This window comes from Nuphar pumila, chromosome 9, assembly GCF_984573655.1.
Source record: "Nuphar pumila chromosome 9, dmNupPumi1.hap1.1, whole genome shotgun sequence".
NCBI classification, from domain to species: domain Eukaryota; kingdom Viridiplantae; phylum Streptophyta; class Magnoliopsida; order Nymphaeales; family Nymphaeaceae; genus Nuphar; species Nuphar pumila.
The window spans coordinates 8049118-8067757 of NC_143257.1; the positions used below are offsets into that span (position 1 = coordinate 8049118).

Genomic DNA, 18640 nt, shown 5'->3' on the forward strand with positions numbered 1-18640 from the left:
GTTTGGACATATTCGGCGAAGGCCTAATGATGCTCCAATTAGAAGAATGGAGAAATGGGAAAATATATTAGTTAAAAGAGGTCGGGGTAGGCCTAGGAGGACACGGATGGAGATGATAGGAAAGGATATGAATGCTTTGAACCTCACTGAGGACATGGCATTGGATAGAAATGATTGGAGGAGAAGGATTCATGTGGAAGACCCAGAATGATTTTCTTTTTTGGTTCATATCGCCGACCCCAATTGTTTTGTGATGAAGGCGTAGTTGTTGTTGTACACAAAAATATGTAAACAAACTGCTAAAATTAATAACAAGCATGTATACAACATAAAATCAATCAATAATAAGCAATAGACAAAATGCATGTCATTGAACACTGTAAAGCAGTTATATTAAATAACCTGCTCAAAAAAATTAAGAATAAATGAACAATTGAATAAACAAACCATAGAACAAACAATGTGAATAAACAATACACTAAAAAATTAACAATAATAGACACAAAATAAGCAATACACAAATTAGAAGAAAAAATAAACAAACCATGCAAGTGACAATGTAAATAAAAGGCAAATAATAATTTAAACACAATTAAAGCCTTACCAATATTAAATTCACATCCAAATCATACTAAAATGTTAAAATTCATAATTGAACTACTGATAGTTCATGATAACTAAAAACATCACATTTAACCAACATCTCATATGCTAATCTTCATCTCTAAACTATAAAGATCCTAAACAAAACTATATAGAACAAGAATTAGGACCGAAAATCTTCATTGTTGCAATATGTTAATATATATATATATATATACATATATTTATATACAAAATATATATATATATGTGTGCATCAGCATCTGTGTGTGAGAAAAGATACAGAGAACAAATAGTCAAATATACATACATGATATATATACGTGTGCGTGTGAATATAGATGAATTACACAGATAAATATATATATATATGAAACACACAAACACATAATATATATAATATACATAGTATAATAATAGAAAAACATAATATATTATAAATATATAATATATAACTTATGCAAAAGATTATCAGTTATATATTTAACTGAAAAACATAACCTATAGAAAAAAGGTAAAAGGAAGGAAAAACTGGAAGAAGAAAAAGGGAAGACAGAAAGAAGAAAAAAAAAGGAAAGAAGGAAAAAAAAAAGGGGAAAAGAGAAGAATAAGAAAACCGAGAAGAGGGATGGAGAGAGCAAACAGAGAGAGAGAGAGAAAGAAACCGAGAACCTGGATTACCGGAAGCGCCATAGCATATGGGGAAGCGTGCTTCCCCGAAACGCGTTTCGAAAGCGCAAAATGTGACGCTTCCGAAACGTGTGGGGGAAGCGCCAAAAAAAATTGGAAAGCTCACTTCCCCCTCGCTTTCCTTATTTTTTTATTTTTTTGTGTTTTCTTTTTCTTACTTTTTTCTCTATTTTCGCTTATCCCTCGCTTCCTAGGTCGCTTCTGAGACGAGTCTTGTTTCCTTTCTAAGTCATCTTGCGCTTCCCGCTTCCTAAAATTTTGGAAGTGCCTTGCTTCCCGCTTCCCGCTCCCGCTTCCCCGACTGGCAACTCTGGTTCTAGTATTCTTCTTCTCACTACAACAAACTGAGAAAGAGAGAGAACGGAAGGGAGAAGGGTGAGAGAGAGAGAAAAAAAAAAGGGAAGAACTATGCCCTTCCCCTTTTATACTTTTCCTTGAAAACGTTTAAAAAATAGACAAAACTGTCCTTAAGCCCAGTTGGTAACAGCCTAAGCAGTAAAAAAGGGCCCCACCACCCAAACCCAAAAGCCCAGGCGGTGGGGTGCACCTAGGCGCCACCTTTGACAACTAAGACCATTGTAGCTAGGTTCTTCTCTCTTTGCCTTTGTTATTTTGTTAATTGTCAATATTTTGGTTTCTTTTTCACCTATGGATAACAGCAACAAAATATAAAAAAACAATTTATCTTTTGTTCAAAATTTGTGTTAACAGTCATCTATCGTAAACGATGATCAAGCAACCTTCTGCTGTTTCTCCCTTTCTTGAAATATCATATACCTGACAAGTTAAAAGAACCATGAGTCACGAACAAATCAATAGGTCTTATCTTCTACAGGAGAAAGTCAATCTTGATTTTGGTGTTAACATCAACATGGCAAGTCCTGGTCAAGCTTGTGTACCTAAAACGTCATCCTGATATACATACAACACTTCAGGGGTCATATGGACCCAACCTTTGGTATTTTTCAATTTTGGATCTGTATTGAAGAGACCAGTTAGGGACCTCTTTCCAAAAGAGTCTTAGCATAAATAATATTACATATGTACCATTGGGTAAAAAGCAGTTTGTCTATCTGAGACCTGTTATCTTTGCATTTGCAGTTGGATATTGGTGATGGTGTTTGCTTCATCTTTAAACATTGAATCTAGAATTTGATTGTTCTAGTTTCTTGAGATTACATGCCTTGGTGATGGGTTGTTACATCACCAGCATCCAAATGACTAATCAAGAGAAGTAATTTCTATCAGAAAAGCTGGCATGGGAAAGACCATTCTGTTCAAGCTGGGAGTCCTATATCATGCATAATATTTGATTTCATAGCAGCATCCATCAAGTGCTGAAAAGCATTTGAATAGAGCCAGAATGGACAAGATATCAACCTGATGGAACCATGGTCAAAGAATCGATGACATATTCACCATCACATGATAAACCCCTTGAATATGTGAATCCAAAGCACCAGCAGGAACAGGGTTGATCACAAGAAGCAGAATATAATTTCACAGGAATTTTACAATCAAGGACCAACATACAGAAAGTATCCCACTGATGAACAGGATACACCTCAATACACAGAAAATCCAGAGGAATTTATCAAAGAAGAAAGTGAAACAATGACAAGGAACAAGTCATGCATGATAATCAAGATTATGATGGAACCAATATAAATCAGCAAACGATTGATTTAGAAGGTTCAAAGTTTGTTTTGAATCAGTTGAGACCAGAGTTACCGGAAGCTTCTTAGGTAAGTGGGAAGCTCACTTCCCGGAAACTCGCTTCGGAAGCACGATACTCCTCGCTTCCGAAACTTCATGGGAAGCTCGATTCCCCCACGCTTCTTCCATGCTTCTCATACACATGGTCTATGCATACTATATGCTTTTCTCACGCTTCTTTTCATCTTTTTCATGTATTTTCTCTTATGCTTTCACTCACTTTCCATGTACTTTCTTTAAATTGGTAAACCATCATTGTTAGATTTTAACAAAAATTTAACTCTTTTATAGAAAAATCATGAAATATAAGAATAATCAATTTTATTTTAGTTTTATTTGTTTCTTGTTTGATTCCATATTGCTTCATTTTTTATTCATATTTCACTTTTAAATTGAAACTTCGCTTCTCGCTTTGTATAAATTTTAAAATGCCCCGCTTCTCGCTTCTCGCTTCTCGCTTCCGCTTCCCATATCGTTTCCCGCTTCCGCTTCCTAGTTTGGCAACCTTGGTTGAGACACTGGTCTGAATCAGGTCCAACCAGACTGAGATATCAACAGTTGGAAGACTCTAGATTTCAGGATTTCCAAGTAGCGACTAGACCAGACACAAAGCAACGAGCAATGGGAGGTCTTGTTCCCCACATGGATGGAAAGGCTATGAACAAAGATGGAATCCATCTAGTTGAAATGGTTTATGCAAGTTTTGATGGCCCAATTTAAGCTAAAAATCAGCTAGGCTAATTCTGGTTGGTTGACACAAAATCATCTAGGGCAATCCTGGTTGGTTGATGCTTCTAGTCCCAACAAAAATCAAATGGACCAACAGACAGGGACTTGTTAAGAACATCAAGTCCATTGTTTCGGCCAACTTAACCAGATGTGCATAGCAAAAGAAAGGTCAACTATCCACTACCAAGTCAACAAATCACCAACATATGAGAGACAGAATGGATAGCTGCCTCATGGACATTATAAGGGATGACACAATGCCACCAGGGTCCAATTGAACTTGGTATGATAGGAAGTCGCTAGTAACGAGCCAGGAGAGATCGACGATCCTCCGTTGTTTCCGCCAAGGCAGACCACAGGCTTTTTCTAGTCTGGTAGTTTCCCGTAAACTCAAGTCAAGATCCAGAGAGGGACCCTGGGTGTCCGCTACGGAAGCAGTGATCATGGTTCCTGGGCTTCCTGATCCAACTAATCCCCATCATCACAAGCTGCGACGACGAAAAGAAAATGAAAAGACACAGGAATTCATCGAGGAGCCCAAAGAACCAGAGTGGGGACAAGGATGAGGGAATCAAAAGAAAGATGATTCTGGTCGAGAGGTGTTTGGATGTGTTTGAAAGCCCCGAGAGGCTGTCCAGGTCAAACTCAAAAAAGAAGCTTCAGACTTGCTTTTTCTTCTTAATGCAGAAAACTCTAGCCAATTTCCTCTTTTGAAAGAGGCTATCGGGCACATTCATCAGGCCCACCCCAGCATCCTACAGGAAGCAGATTAAGGGTATCTTTGGTTGCATCTCATGTGATTTGGAATCAAATGTGATTTGAAGTCATATGATTTCAAATCACATATTCCCCGTGTGATTTGGAATCATATGAGATTCACTTCAAATGTGATTTCAAATCACATTCCATTTCTCATTTGCATGAAATTCCAAATCACATGTTTGGTTAGCTGTGCAAATGAGATTCATTCTCTCAACTGCAAGAGATTCGCAATCACATGCTTGGTTAGCCGTGCAAATGAGATTCACTCCCTCATTTGCATGAGATTCCAAATCACATTTGTATCCAACCAAACATACCCTAAGTATGAACTGGTTTTCTTCAAAGATGGTTCTTCTATCTCTAGTTTAGTTGCAACAGTGCAGGTGGAAGAGACTCAAACAAGATCAGGGTCACTGGGACTGCAGACTAAAGGTTACAAGTCCATAAGTGACCAGAGAGCTGGTATGCTGGGTAGATACATTTGAACTAAAAATGACTCTGATGTGCTCAGGGTGTTCAATTGTGGGCCACTGGTCACAACCCTAAGTAAAGAATCCAGTAACTATGAACAGGAATTGGGTTGCCTCCAACCCAACAATCTCCCAATTCTTTTAGCCAAAGATCTAGAAGATAGATGGATGGTTAGGTTGCACCATCATAACAAAGAGGTCTTGGGTATGAACCTATCAGGGTTATACCCTACCTGCCTAAAAAAGGGCAAAAAAGACTACTCAGGTTTTTGTTATAAGACATACGGCACAATGACATATTAGAGTTGCAGGGGACAAAAAAATGAACATTACAGTTTGTAGAGGAATGAAAAACTTGCCAGAGTGTCAGTAGGTCAAACAGGTTCAGCTTGAGCCAAACCTAACCAAGCTGCATCACTAACAAATTCCAACCTACTACGTAGAAGGTAAGATTATTTATGGAACAGGCTGTGAAGGTTGCAGGTGGCCAGGATATAAGCCTGCTGGTTAGCATTGATAGATTTAAGTAAATCAGATCTAGTTTAATTAGGATGTGATGCAAGAAGGGGTGATAAAAGTTTTAGTGGACTTTGGACTTCCAAATATTGTATGTCCGGGTGAAGTTTCTTAGTTGAAGCGCAAGCTCCTGTTGGGCTGAAACAGCCGCTATTCAGTAGATTCATGATGTGGGATTTAGGCTGGTTTAACCTGATTAAACCACTTCAAGCTGGCTAAGATTTAGATCAAGTACAGCACCAAGCAGTGGTGAAAGGCTGTGGCAAACCCAGCTCCGCTAATGGGATCTGGTAGACCTGGTTTGGGTCAATGAAACAGCTTGACCATGGTGCAGAGGATTCGCTACAGACAGGCTCAAGTGTGGTGGAAGTTTCACAACCCACGCTGAGCCTATGTGGCTTGCTTGTGTGAAAGGTCACAAGGATTCATGGGCTGCGATCATGTGGGTGACGAAAGATGCATCAGGACCAGAAGCAATCCTATCAATCAGAACCATGTTGTGTTTTAGTATAGTGACACAAAAAAATTACTGTCAGTTTGGATGTAGCCAAAGCAATTACTCAACTCAACTGGAATCCACTTTATTGCAGAAGAAATGGAACCAGATCCTTGTATCAACCTATGCCAACCAAGGAATGAATCTGGCTAATCAAGACAAGTAATACCACATAATCACAATGGGATTAGAGCTACCACTGGTTATTAAAATCCATATCCCTGAAGCAACATAACCAAGCCCCATATTACTGCAGCAGCCTATCACCTACTAAGGGAAAAAACCTGTTCTTGATGTCAAAATGAGAAACAATATCAAGTTGATCCTTGAAGTACCTTTTAATATTCTTAATGAGAAACAATATCAAATTGATCCTTGAAGTACCTTTTAATATTCTTAATGAGAAACAACGTTGTCCTTTGCATTTTTCAAGAATACCGACCACATACCTATCAAACTTTGTTAATCACACTGGCCATATACCAAAATTACTTCACAGCCGTTTGTCATAATTTTGCAGCATTGCTTTTATTGGTCTATCCTTAATTCTTTCTTTTCTTCTTTGAAGTACTTTTAGTATATTAAGAAGGGGGCGAGAAATGCAAAGAAAAACAACAACAAAAGATCTGGGTTCAGATTGGGCCAAGGTCCACAAGCCTGACCCATCTTAGATTTAGCCTGGCAAATTGACCTGATGATAAAAAAAGTCCAAAATCAAAATCTAATCTAGGCTATGCTGTTGTTCCATGAAGAACGTGAATGTTACAAGCAAAGGGTACCATGATCTAAGGGATCTGTTACAGATATTGCTCTCATGAAAGCAATCCACCATGAATGCTAGTAATGATTCAAAACATGAGTGCTTACCTCAAATTTTGTAAACCCCACCACAAGCAATAACAGTACTTTGATAAGAACTTTCTTGATGAAACAATGCCCGAGGATAGAGCTTGAGTGTATATCCCAAAGTTGAAAGGATCATTGCTATCTCCTGCAGAGCACTCTTGGTTCAAGACAGCAGTACTTATATTTTGCCAGGTGGCAAAACCTTCCAAGTTCTGATTGCCACAGTATAAGTAATCCAATTTGCAAGTTGAATTACTACAAGCTCTACCCCAACATGCATCTTCACGTTCAACAGCTAGAAGATACCAATAAGCACCAACAGACTAAAAAAAGATAACACAAATGTTAGTATTTGTTTATTCAACTTTAGAGAGAACAAATTGAAAGAAAAAGCATTGCAATATCACTAGCAATAGAGAGCATAATCTGTTTTACATGGATGTACCAATGAATACTTTCTACACAATGACAATGTCATGTGACAAATCTATATGTACAAGGACAAATTCAAGAGTCTGGCAGCGTGAATTTATTCTCTGCACTACATATGAGAGATTAGAGTTAAAGTATGCATCACATAACAACAACAATATTCATATAGCCTGAACTGCTAGTGAATTGAAGAAATACAACATAGAGATAAATGACAGATTTACCCCAACTGATCACCGAAGCCACCACCACCATCACCAAGTCAAAATAATGCACAGGTAACAGCACATATACAGTAAACCCACACAAAACTTCCCAACAGGCGACCTCTTGGTGAAACCAATGAGAGTTGGATAAGCAGATGGCATGTTATGCATGACAAAATCATAGGATCCACTATAAAGTATAAACTACTACTATCAAGGATTCATGTCAATGAGGTCTAAAAACTTCTTATAGGTAATCTAACTGCAATATACATGCATGATTATTGGAAGAAAACAATGACAATCAATAAGATAGTCACCTCGAGATCAGTGGAAAGGACCACAACCACTACATCAGCATATGAAAATGTTGTTGGTTGCGAGTGAGTGTATAAGATTAAAACTAAAGCATATGGATCAATCAAGAGATATAAAGCACATCTTGTAGTCAATGGATATAGCCAGCAATATGGGATAGATTGCAGAGACATTTGCTATTGTTGCACATATGACAACCATTAGGACACTTCTTGCAGTTGCATCAGCCAAATAATGGGATTTGTAGTAGCTTGACAACAAAAATATATTTCTAAATGGAGACATGAAGAGCGAAGTGTATATGGAGTTCCGTCAAGGGATCTCTGATAGTGAAGGAAGGGTATGAAGATTGAGAAGGGCTCTAATTGTCTTGGAGCAAGCTTCTCGATGTTGGGTTGACAAATTTAGTTCAGCAATTAAAACATTGGGCTTCAAGCAAAGTTTTTATGATATAACTTTGTTTGTAACCTCATCAAAAAGAAGGCAATGCATACTTTTGCTCTATGTTGATGACATGATTATTGTTGGTGATGATAGAGATATGATTAAAGGGGTGAACCATCAATTAGCAGAGTTCTTTGAAATGAAAGATATGGATAAATTGAGTTATTTTCTGGACTTGAGGTGGCACACTCAAAAGGAGGTTATCTCTTGACCAAACACAAGTATGCAACAGGCTTGATCAGCAAGGCCAGACTGGCTAAAGATAAGAAGCAAGTGGACTCACCTATATAAGCAAATTGCAAGGTAAAGCATACGGATGGGGATCTTCTTGATGATCCGATAGTGTATAGGCAGCTTGTTGAGAGTTTGCTCTATTTGACTATATCCAGACCCGACATTATATTTGTAGTCCATGTGAGTCAATTTATGAGTGCTCCTAGATTCACGCATCTAGCTGCAGTGCTAACGATTATCAGATATATCAGAGATACCATGCTTTTCTCTGCTTCTTCTACACTTGAGCTGAGAGCCTGTTGTGATGTGGACTCCAGAGAGATGTCACAGGATAGGCACTCCACCACAGGGTTTTGTATATTTTTAAGCAATTCCTCGATATCTTGGAAGAGAATGAAGCAGCCAAGAATTTCACTATAACAACTAAGGCAGAGTATAGGGCCATGGCTCAAGCTACTCCAGAGATTATGTAGCTAAGATGGCTACTAGAGGACATGGGTGTTAAAATAGACAGAGGAACCCCATTGCACTGTGACAATCAGAGTACCATTCACATTGCTAAGAATCTTGAGTTTAATGACCAAACATATTGATATAGATTGTCACTTTACTCGCATAGCGTACTTGGAAGGGGTTATTTCCATGTTATACATCGGAACAACTCATTAGATTGCATATTGTCTATGTCACATGGGTGCGGGTGAGGTTGGGGGTGCGGCACTTTCAAAAAACTTGGGTGCGGGGGTGCAGCAAATATATAAAGTCCAAAAGTTAGACATAAATGACCCTAGGTGCGGTCAACGCACCCAAGGTCAGGTTGACCGCACCGGGTGCCGCACCCGCACGCGCACCCGCGTCGCGTCGACGCGGGTGCGGCACCCACTTTGCCGAGTCCCTGTGACATAACATATTGTTTTACTAAGAGTTTTCCCCTTAAGGCATTTCATACATTTCTCTTTAAACTTGGAATGATTGTGCTTGCATCATCTCAAGTTTGAGGGGGAGTATTGAGAAATGTAACATGTGTATTACTAACATTTGTGCTACCCTTCTTCTCTTGTATATATTACTGTTATAGACGGGTATTCTTGTATTTAGCCATGGAGTGTTCTAGTCAAACATTTTTGTCTTTTTGTGAGCCAAGGGAGGGCAACTCGCATATATTGTTGTAACCATTTTACTTTCTTTCTAATGAAGTTTCTAGTTTCCTCCTCTCTCCTTGAGATTGGCTTTGCTCAATAAGGAAACATAAACATACAGAAGTTGGACTGCTTATGATGTTCCTGTGATGAAAATAGCGGAAGCACCAATAATCCAACGAACTCTTTCAAAGAGTCAAACAAAGAGCCAAGAACACAAGCACGTAAAGTGCACAAATAACCCACTAAGGGGTAAAGTGCCTTAAAGACAAAAATATATTGAAGAGAGAGAGAGAAAGTGGGCTAAAAAACCCTTACAATGCAAGAGGGAGAGCCCTCTTTTTATAGAGGAGAAAAAGGTAGAGAGAGGGACCACTTGGGGCTCCCTTCTAGTCGTTGGGACCCCAACGACTAGATGGCAGGGCCCCTAGTAGTCCTATTACAATGATTTAAAAATAAAAAGAAAAAAGAAAATAAAAAGAAAAAGTAAAAGTAAAAAAGTACATGAAATTACAAAAATACTCCTATCGGGTATTTGAATTGAGAAATTGAAGAGTATATATGTGTATATATATATATATACACTTATATATATGCATATGTGTATATATATAAGTATATGTATATATATATATATATTTATATATATACATATTTTAACAGTTTCATAGTGGTACTCCTAAGTACTTATGCATTGAAGCCTTCCACTATCTAATAGACCTTCGGATATTTTAAATGGAAAGTCACCTTATAAGTTATTTATGGCAAAGCCTCCAAAACATGGATTCTTAAGGAGCTTCAGATGTTTATGCTATGTTCATATTAAAAATTTAAAAGTTTAGAAAAACAAAAAAACTTGCTCCAAGGTTGATTATATTTTTATATGATATCCTGAAAAGTAGACTGAAGCATGTTTTTAATTCAAGACGTTACTTTTAAGGAGAATAGATTCTATTCTCTTTCCAAGTTGCTTGTGACAGGAAATCAGCAAGTGCAAAGTGATGATAAAAGTACTGCACACGACATAGAGCCTTCTTTATAAGCAAGTACATAGAAAAACATGTTGTAGCCAACTGAGAGAAGATTTCTTAAAATTCATTCTAAAACAAAGTGAGTTGTCGACCACGAGCAATAATGAGAATTGTAAGATGATTGAACCAACAGGTCATATAACATGCACAAGGATGGTTTCAATGTGCATGAAGGTGTTGAAGTTAATAAGTACAGCCAGCTAGTTCATTAAAAAGATAATGGGAAAAATGCAGCAAGGCAGAGGTGAGAATTTTCACCTAGATTGACGGAACAGGTGCAGAAAATTAGTGAAACTCCAGCAGTGCCAAAACAGCTTGTCGTGAGTGCTAAGAATGTCAACTAGTGTGTGGCATCCCATAGAGCATTGGGCATCATATGAAGTGCTTTCAAATCATTATCAAATCTTACTGAGGGGTCTCTTTTTTTTTAGAGAGAGAGGACTTAGATTGAAGCCATGCACTAAACATGAGAGATTATAGACAAGCTCAAAAATTAAAATGTAGTTGGGTGCAAATGGGTGTATAAGATTAAATATAAGTCAAATCTTAGTACTTCTTAAAGACGGAAGAGGAGCATTGGTGCTCTAAAATAATTTGCTTTAAAAACTTTTTACAAATTACAAAGAGGCTTTGTTGAGTTCAAATGCCATTTTCAAATTTTCATTATATTTTGTCATAATGCCCCGTTACGCACAAGAGAGAGATTAGTGAAATCCTATGGGGGCGGTAGGAGAGAGAGAGAGAGAGATTATCTACAAACATTAGAAAGAAAAATGTAACAGTCACGTTACAAGAGAGAGAGAGAGAGAGTTACCTAAAAATGTACATATTCAAAGTTACCTTTCATGTATATACAGGTTACTAATTAGAAATAATCCAGAAGCATGGGATAGTTTGAACCCTTCCCAATCCTATTTTTTAATAAATAATATACAAAATCAAGGAGGAGGGTTTTACTATTTTATGGAAGGGTTTCTTGTCTTGGGTCATTAAGGAAGAGGTTTTTAAGGTCAGCCATTAAAGGAGGAGGAAGGCATGCTCTTATTATCTGTAAATAATCTTCTTATACCCTGGTAGCTTTGAATGGGTTGAGAGGTGGCGGATATTGGTTATGATGAGTGAATTAAGAATTTAGTTTTTGAAGTAAGAAGGAGCATGTAACAGGTATTATTTCTTATTCAAGTATATGCATCAAACTTAGCTTTGAATTCTATGATCACCCTCTTGATTTGAATTGGATATCTTTTTATTGCTCCGTCTATGAGGACTGACCATTGTTATAGTAGAAGTGAAGAAAAGTCAAGGCAAGACTTGTAGCAAAGTTATAGTAAAAATATAGACTACCATGAGGAAACACTTGCTCTAGCGGTAAAGACTGCGACAGTGAGAGTTATTACATCTACTACTTTGTGTTTTGGCTGACATTTTTATAAAGTACGAATAAAGAATACTTTTCTATATAAAGAATTGAAGGAAAAGGTTTAACACAAACAGATATCTCTACAAAATTAATAAATCTATTTATGCTGTAAAGCAAACCTGGAGAACATGGCATAATAAAATATGCGGAAATACAAAACAAGAGCCTCTAAGGGCTTACAAGATCATAAGCACAAAGTGCACATGCAGAAGTCCACTATGGGACAATACAAAAGCCAACAATGGCTACTACAAGAATATAAAAAAATATCTTTATTGATAAAATAATTAAGCAAAAGCATTAAGAATGAAAAGGGACAAATACCCCTATTTATAATACAATGAAGGGCCTTTGAGGAGCTCCCAATAGAGTCATTGGGAAGCCCCAATGACTCTATGGTCAAATGACCATAGTGTAATGAAGTATGCGGAAAAATAAAGAATGCTAAGAGCATTCACAATGTCCCACAATGGACAAAATACAAAAGAGATAATAGACGAGTCCACTATGGGACAATACACACACAAGCTTTAAGAAAAGCACAAACTAAAATAAAATCTCTTTATTGAGAGAGAGAGCACTAAAGCTAATTAAATACAAAGGGGTTCACCCCTATTTATACAAAAAGAATGGCCTCAAAAGTAGGGGTGGCAATTTCTTACCCGACCCGCCAACCCGCCTCTTAGGCGGGTTCGGGTTGGGCTTAAGCCAACCCGTTTAATAAACGGGTTGACCCGTGTAACCCGTATATTAAACAGGTCGGGTTCGGGTTGGGGGTATGCCAACCCGCCAACCCGGCTGACCCGTTTAATAAACGGGTTAGGCGGGTGGGTCAACCCGCCAACCCGTCTGCCCGACCCGTCAACCCGCCAACCCGACCTGTCAACCCGACCCGCCAACCTGCCTACCTGCCAACCTGATCCGTCAACCCGCCAACCTGACCCGCGAACCTGAAAACCCGTTTACCCGACCCAACCCATTTATTAAATGGGTTGGCGGGTCGTGTCGGGTTACCCGTTTATTAAACGGGTCGGGTTCGTGTTTGCCACAGCTGACCCGTTTAATAAACGGGTCGGGTTCGGGTTGAGGTATGCTGACACGCCAACCCGACCCGATTGCCACCCCTACTCAAAAGAGAAGCCAAAAGGAGGGCCAAAAAGGGGGCTCCCTTTTTGGTATGTGTTGAATAAAAGAAAAAAGAAAAAAAAACATGAAAAAAATAAAGAAAAAACCTAATCTAATAAAATAGTTGCAACTATATGAAAAGACATAAATACCCCTATCGAGTATTATACATATATATATATATATATATATATATTTTTATAAATATATATATGTATATATATAACACCCCCCTCAAACTTTACAGGGAGATGACCGAAAGTTTTCCAAGAAGAAACATGAAGCGAGGAGAAGGAAGGGCTTTAGTAAAGAAGTAAGTCAACTGATATTCTGAAGTGACATATGATAGAGTAATTGTTTCTAGTAGGTATTCATCACGAACATAATGACAATCCATCTCTATATGTTTGGTGCGTTCATGAAAGGTGTGATTGCTGGTAATATAAATAACACTTTTGTTGTCACAACACAGCTTTGAAGCTCCAGTAATGTCAACCCCCATATCTTTGAGAAGGCTTCGAAGCCAAACAAGTTTCATTGTAATAGTCGCCATAACCCGGTATTCAGCTTCAGTAGAAGATAACGAGACTTTTTGTTGCTTCTTGCATCTCCAAGCAATTAAGGAATCTCCTAAAAAGACACAAAATCCAGTAGTTGAGATTCTATCATTAGGGTTACCATCCTAATCTGCATCAATATAAGCAAGTAAATTTAACAAAGAAGATACAGATAGAAATAGCCCTTTAGTTATGGTGTTTTTGATGTATCGAATGACTCGAAGCATGGCACTCATATACACAGTTATAGAAGCATGCTGAAATTGGCTAGCAGAATGAACAACATGAGCGATGTCTGGTCTGGTGATAGTCCGATATGTGAGAGATCCAATGAGTTGTTTGTAGGGTGTGGGATCTTCTAGAATAACCCCATCCTCCAACCTTAATTTTGCATTAATTACCTTTGGAGTCTCTACCTTTTTTATCATCTGAAATGTCAGATTTAGTACATATATCTGCAACAAGCTTCATATGTGATAAAATATATCCTCGGAGAGAATATGCAACTTCAATGTCAAGAAAATATCTAAGAAAGCCTACATCAGACATGTTAAAGTTATTTTTTAACATATTTTTAACATTAACAATACAATTTTGATCATTTTCTGTGATAATCATGTCATCAACATAAAGTAATAAGATAACAAAACTAATACCAGCACTTTTAACAAAGAGAACAGTGTCAGTATAACAGGAATGAAATCTCAATTTAATCATGATATCACTAAATCGATTGTACCAAGCCTTGGGGGCTTGTTTAAGACCATATAAAGCTTTTAAAAGTTTAAGGGTTTGACCTTGTCCAATATTAACTCTGGGTGGTAGATCCATATATAATTCTTCATTTAGATTCTCATTTAGAAATGCATTTTTCACATCGAGTTGATATATAGGTCATTTTTTGGTTGATGCGACAGCTATTAAAGTTCTAACACTAGTCATTCGGGCTACAGGGGTGAATGTTTTCTCATAGTCAATTTCATATTCTTGTGAATATCCCTTAGCCACTAATCTGGCTTTATATCTTTCTAAGGATCCATCGCTTTTGGTTTTAACCTTAAAGACCCATCGGCATCCAATAAGTTTTTTATGTGGAGAGAGTTTGACCATTTCTCAAGTATTAGCCTTTTTTAACGCATTTAATTCTATCTTCATTACTTCAACCCAATGTGGTAGAGTTTTGGCTTGATTATAATGAGCGGATTCATAATATGAATGTACGGTTATTAAACATGCCTGATATTTGGGTGCCAGGGACTCATAGGTCACAAACCTATTAGGTGGTATTGATTCTCCAGAAGATCACCTAACAGGAGTTTTTTCTAAAGATTCGGTAATTTGAGAGAATTTCTCTAAAGCACTAATAGGCCTTTCTTGATCTCTTCGGGTGTAAACATTAATATTTTCATTACTAATATCACCATTTTGTGGTGGTATATCAGTATTGGATACATCACAAGTATTCTCTATACTTTCAAGATGATTCATAGAATCATCACATATGTCATTCATAAGATCATGCAAAAACATATAGTTGATTTCATTTGCTTTATCGAGTTTTTCAAATTCATTCTCATCTTTTAAGAAAGTCACATCTTTTGAAACATAAAGTTTGTTATTTTTTAAATCAAAACACCTATAGCCTTTTTTATTTTCCCCATAACCTAGAAAAATACGTTCAATTGCTTTTAGTGACAATTTATCTCTCTTGTGTAAGAGAACAAAGCATTTACAACCAAGAATGCGAAGGCGATTGAAGTCGGGTGAAAATTTGAAGAGTTTTTCATAAGGAGAGGCATTCTTTAATTTAAAAGAAGGCATTCTATTGATTAAATACGTTGAGGTTAAGACGGCTTCGGCCCAAAAAAAATTTGAAATATCTTTAGAGAAAGTAATGTTTTAGCAGTTTCGATAATATGCCTATGTTTTCTTTCTGCTAGTCTATTTTGTTGTGGAGTTGTAAGACACGATTTTTTATGACAAATTATATTTTGTTTCAAATAATTTTGAAATTCGGTAGACAAATACTCTCCACCGGAATCAGATCTAAGAATGGATATATTACTTTGAAATTGATTTTGTATTTTCATATGAAACTCTTTAAAGAAAGAAAACACTTTCGATTTATGATTAAGAAAATAGATCCAAACATATCTAATGAAGTCATCAATGAAAGTGACATAGTAAGAGTAACCACCTTAGACATAACCGGAGATGGACCCCAAACATCCGAGTGCACCAATTCAAAAGGTCTTATAGAAAGAAAAGTTCTAGTTAAAAATGGAATAGACTTCATTTTCCCAAAAATGCAATCTTTGCAATTAATATTTTTTTCTTACAAAATTTATTTCCAAATGAAAAAAGATACATTTTTTAATAACTTGGATGTCAAGTCTTTTATGCCAAGTTTCAATGCTTTTATCTTGGACATAAGTACAAAAAGAATTTGTAGGAAGGTTTAGATGATCCATATAGTAGAGATCCCCTTTTCTATGGCCTTGCCCAATCCGCTTCCCGGACTGGAGATCTTGTACAAAGCAACCATTAGATGAGAAAGATATTTCACATCCATGATAAAAAATTTGAGAAACCGAAAAAAGATTCAAATTTAGCTTTGGAACAATTCTTACTTTTAGAACAAAAAGGTCTTAAGAATTTTTAGAGTTAAGTGTTCCAATGCTTGTGATTTTTAAAAAAGTCCCATCGATCGTAGAAACACATGAACCTTTTGAATTGGTGCATACATCAGTTAAGGCATTTTCATGAGGGGTCATATAAAAGGATGCTCCGAAGTCTAAGATCCAAGAATACGTACCGGGTGATGATGTAGATGCAATGGCCGCACCCGATGTGGAGGAAGTGACTTTGAGAATTTGTTGTAGAGCCATAGATATTTGGCCAAGTGTTTCTTTAAGGTCTCCACTCTTGCCTTCATCTTCTTTGTTGGTGATAGACACTTCAAGAGAAGCCACCTTAGGCTTGAATGTTCCATTTAGCTTTGAGCAAACGGGTTTGATGTGACCCGTCTCATAACAATGATGACATTAAAATAGCTTTCTTCCTCCACTATAGTTTCCTTGTTTTCCAAAGTGTGGTGGATTATAAGTTTTGACATTGTTGTCGGGTTTGGACACGGCAAGCACTTCATCAATGTTCTTACTCATGCCAAGCCTAGTTTCTTCTTTTGTGATTTCGGCTCCGGCATCTTCTATTGAAGAAAAAATAGATCTATGGAGAAGTGATGACCTCACTTGCTCAAATTCGGGAGTAGTCCAAACAAAAATTGAAACAATCGATCTTGTTCCATTTGTTTGTCTTAATTCAACATCTTTCATAGCTACCCATTTTGGCTCTAAAAGAGCCAACTCATCCCATAGTAGGCTTAAAGCACTATAGTAATCTTGTATACTTATCACCTTGTTTGATGGTTCTAATTTTTTCTTGTAAAAAGTACGCTTTTGCAAGGTCTTTTTGGGTATACATACCCTTCATAAAGAATTAAGCCTCATTGCCTCGGCAAAATTTAGCTATGTTAGCACATACCTTGAGTTTAACATTGTTCATGAACCAAGCAAGGATTTTGGCATGATTGATTTCTCAATCTTCAACTTTCTTTTGGTGGTCTTCAATGGCTTTGAGGCGAGCATCTCCCTCAAGAGCCTTCTCTTGGCCTCCTTAAATCTTGGTGAGCCCCAATTGGGGTTCCAAAATAGAACCAATAGCATAACCCCAAAGTTTCTTACCTTTGAGGTTGTTCTCCATTGCCGATGGCCACATCATGTAGTTCTTTCCATTGAGCTTGAAGGATAGGTCGATTTTGGATAATATGATGTCACCAAAAGTGTGTGAAGGATAGAGACAATGTATATGAAAATGAATATCACGCTTCTTCTTCTTCTAAGAACTGAATGGCTTTGATACCATGTAATGAAGTATGCGGAAAAATAAAGAATGCTAAGAGCATTCACAATGTCCAACAATGGACAAAATACAAAAGAGATAATAGCATAGTCCACTATGGGACAATACACACAAGCTTTAAGAAAAGCACAAACTAAAATAAAATCTCTCTATTGAGAGAGAGAGAGCACTAAAGCTTAACAAATACAAAGAGGTTCACTCCTATTTATACAAAAAAAATGGCCTCAAAAGAGGGGCCAAAAGGGGGCTCCCATAGTGTCGTTGGGAGCCCCCAACAGTCACATTTGTGATCATTGGGGGCCCCAATGACTCTATGGTGGGGCCCCTTTTTGGCATGTGTTGAATAAAAGAAAAAAGAAAAAACATGAAAAAAACTAATCTAATAAAATAGTTGCAACTATGTGAAAAGACATAAATACCCCTATCGGGTATTATACATACATATATATATATATATATATATATATATATATATATATATATATGTATGGATACATATTTTAACACATAGAGCCCATGCTCACACAAAGAAAGATAAAAAAGAAGAAATATTAAAAAAAAAATTTGTTCCTAATGAACAATGCCTATTATAAGGGTAAAAAGACCAAAATGCCCTTGACTATCAAAACACATTACAGACTTATATATATATATATAGATAGATAGATAGATATATGCTATTTTAACACATGGTTTTAAAGTTTTCATAATGCACTAAAAGCGAGAGGATTCGAAGGGTTTGTGATCAACCATTTATTCTTTACGAATAAGTGGTAGAGGGATTGTCATAGTTCCTTTATATGTTGGTATCATCATAATTGGTAGTTTTATAGAGTTAAATAATGATGTTAAGAAATTTTTGCAGTAAGTTCCTTAGGAAAGATCTGAGAGAGTTAAAACACTTTTTGGGTATAGAAGTTGATATACATGATAGTCACATTAAGATGTCACCTTAGTTGTAAAAGGCAGTGCCTAGGCGGCCTAG

The 18640-nt window shown here is 37.0% G+C and overlaps 1 protein-coding gene across 3 annotated transcripts in view; it reads right to left on the reverse strand.

Moving 5' to 3' along the window:
• Window positions 1-18640, reverse strand: part of LOC149828363 (putative cyclic nucleotide-gated ion channel 5) — a 42442-nt gene that overhangs the window by 4307 nt on the left and 19495 nt on the right. For all 3 annotated transcript variants that reach the window (XM_090017539.1, XM_090017538.1, XM_090017537.1), the window contains one exon: window positions 6850-7151. In XM_090017539.1, the coding sequence (XP_089873665.1) occupies window positions 6850-7151 (302 nt within the window). The remainder of the gene's footprint in view (window positions 1-6849; window positions 7152-18640) is intronic.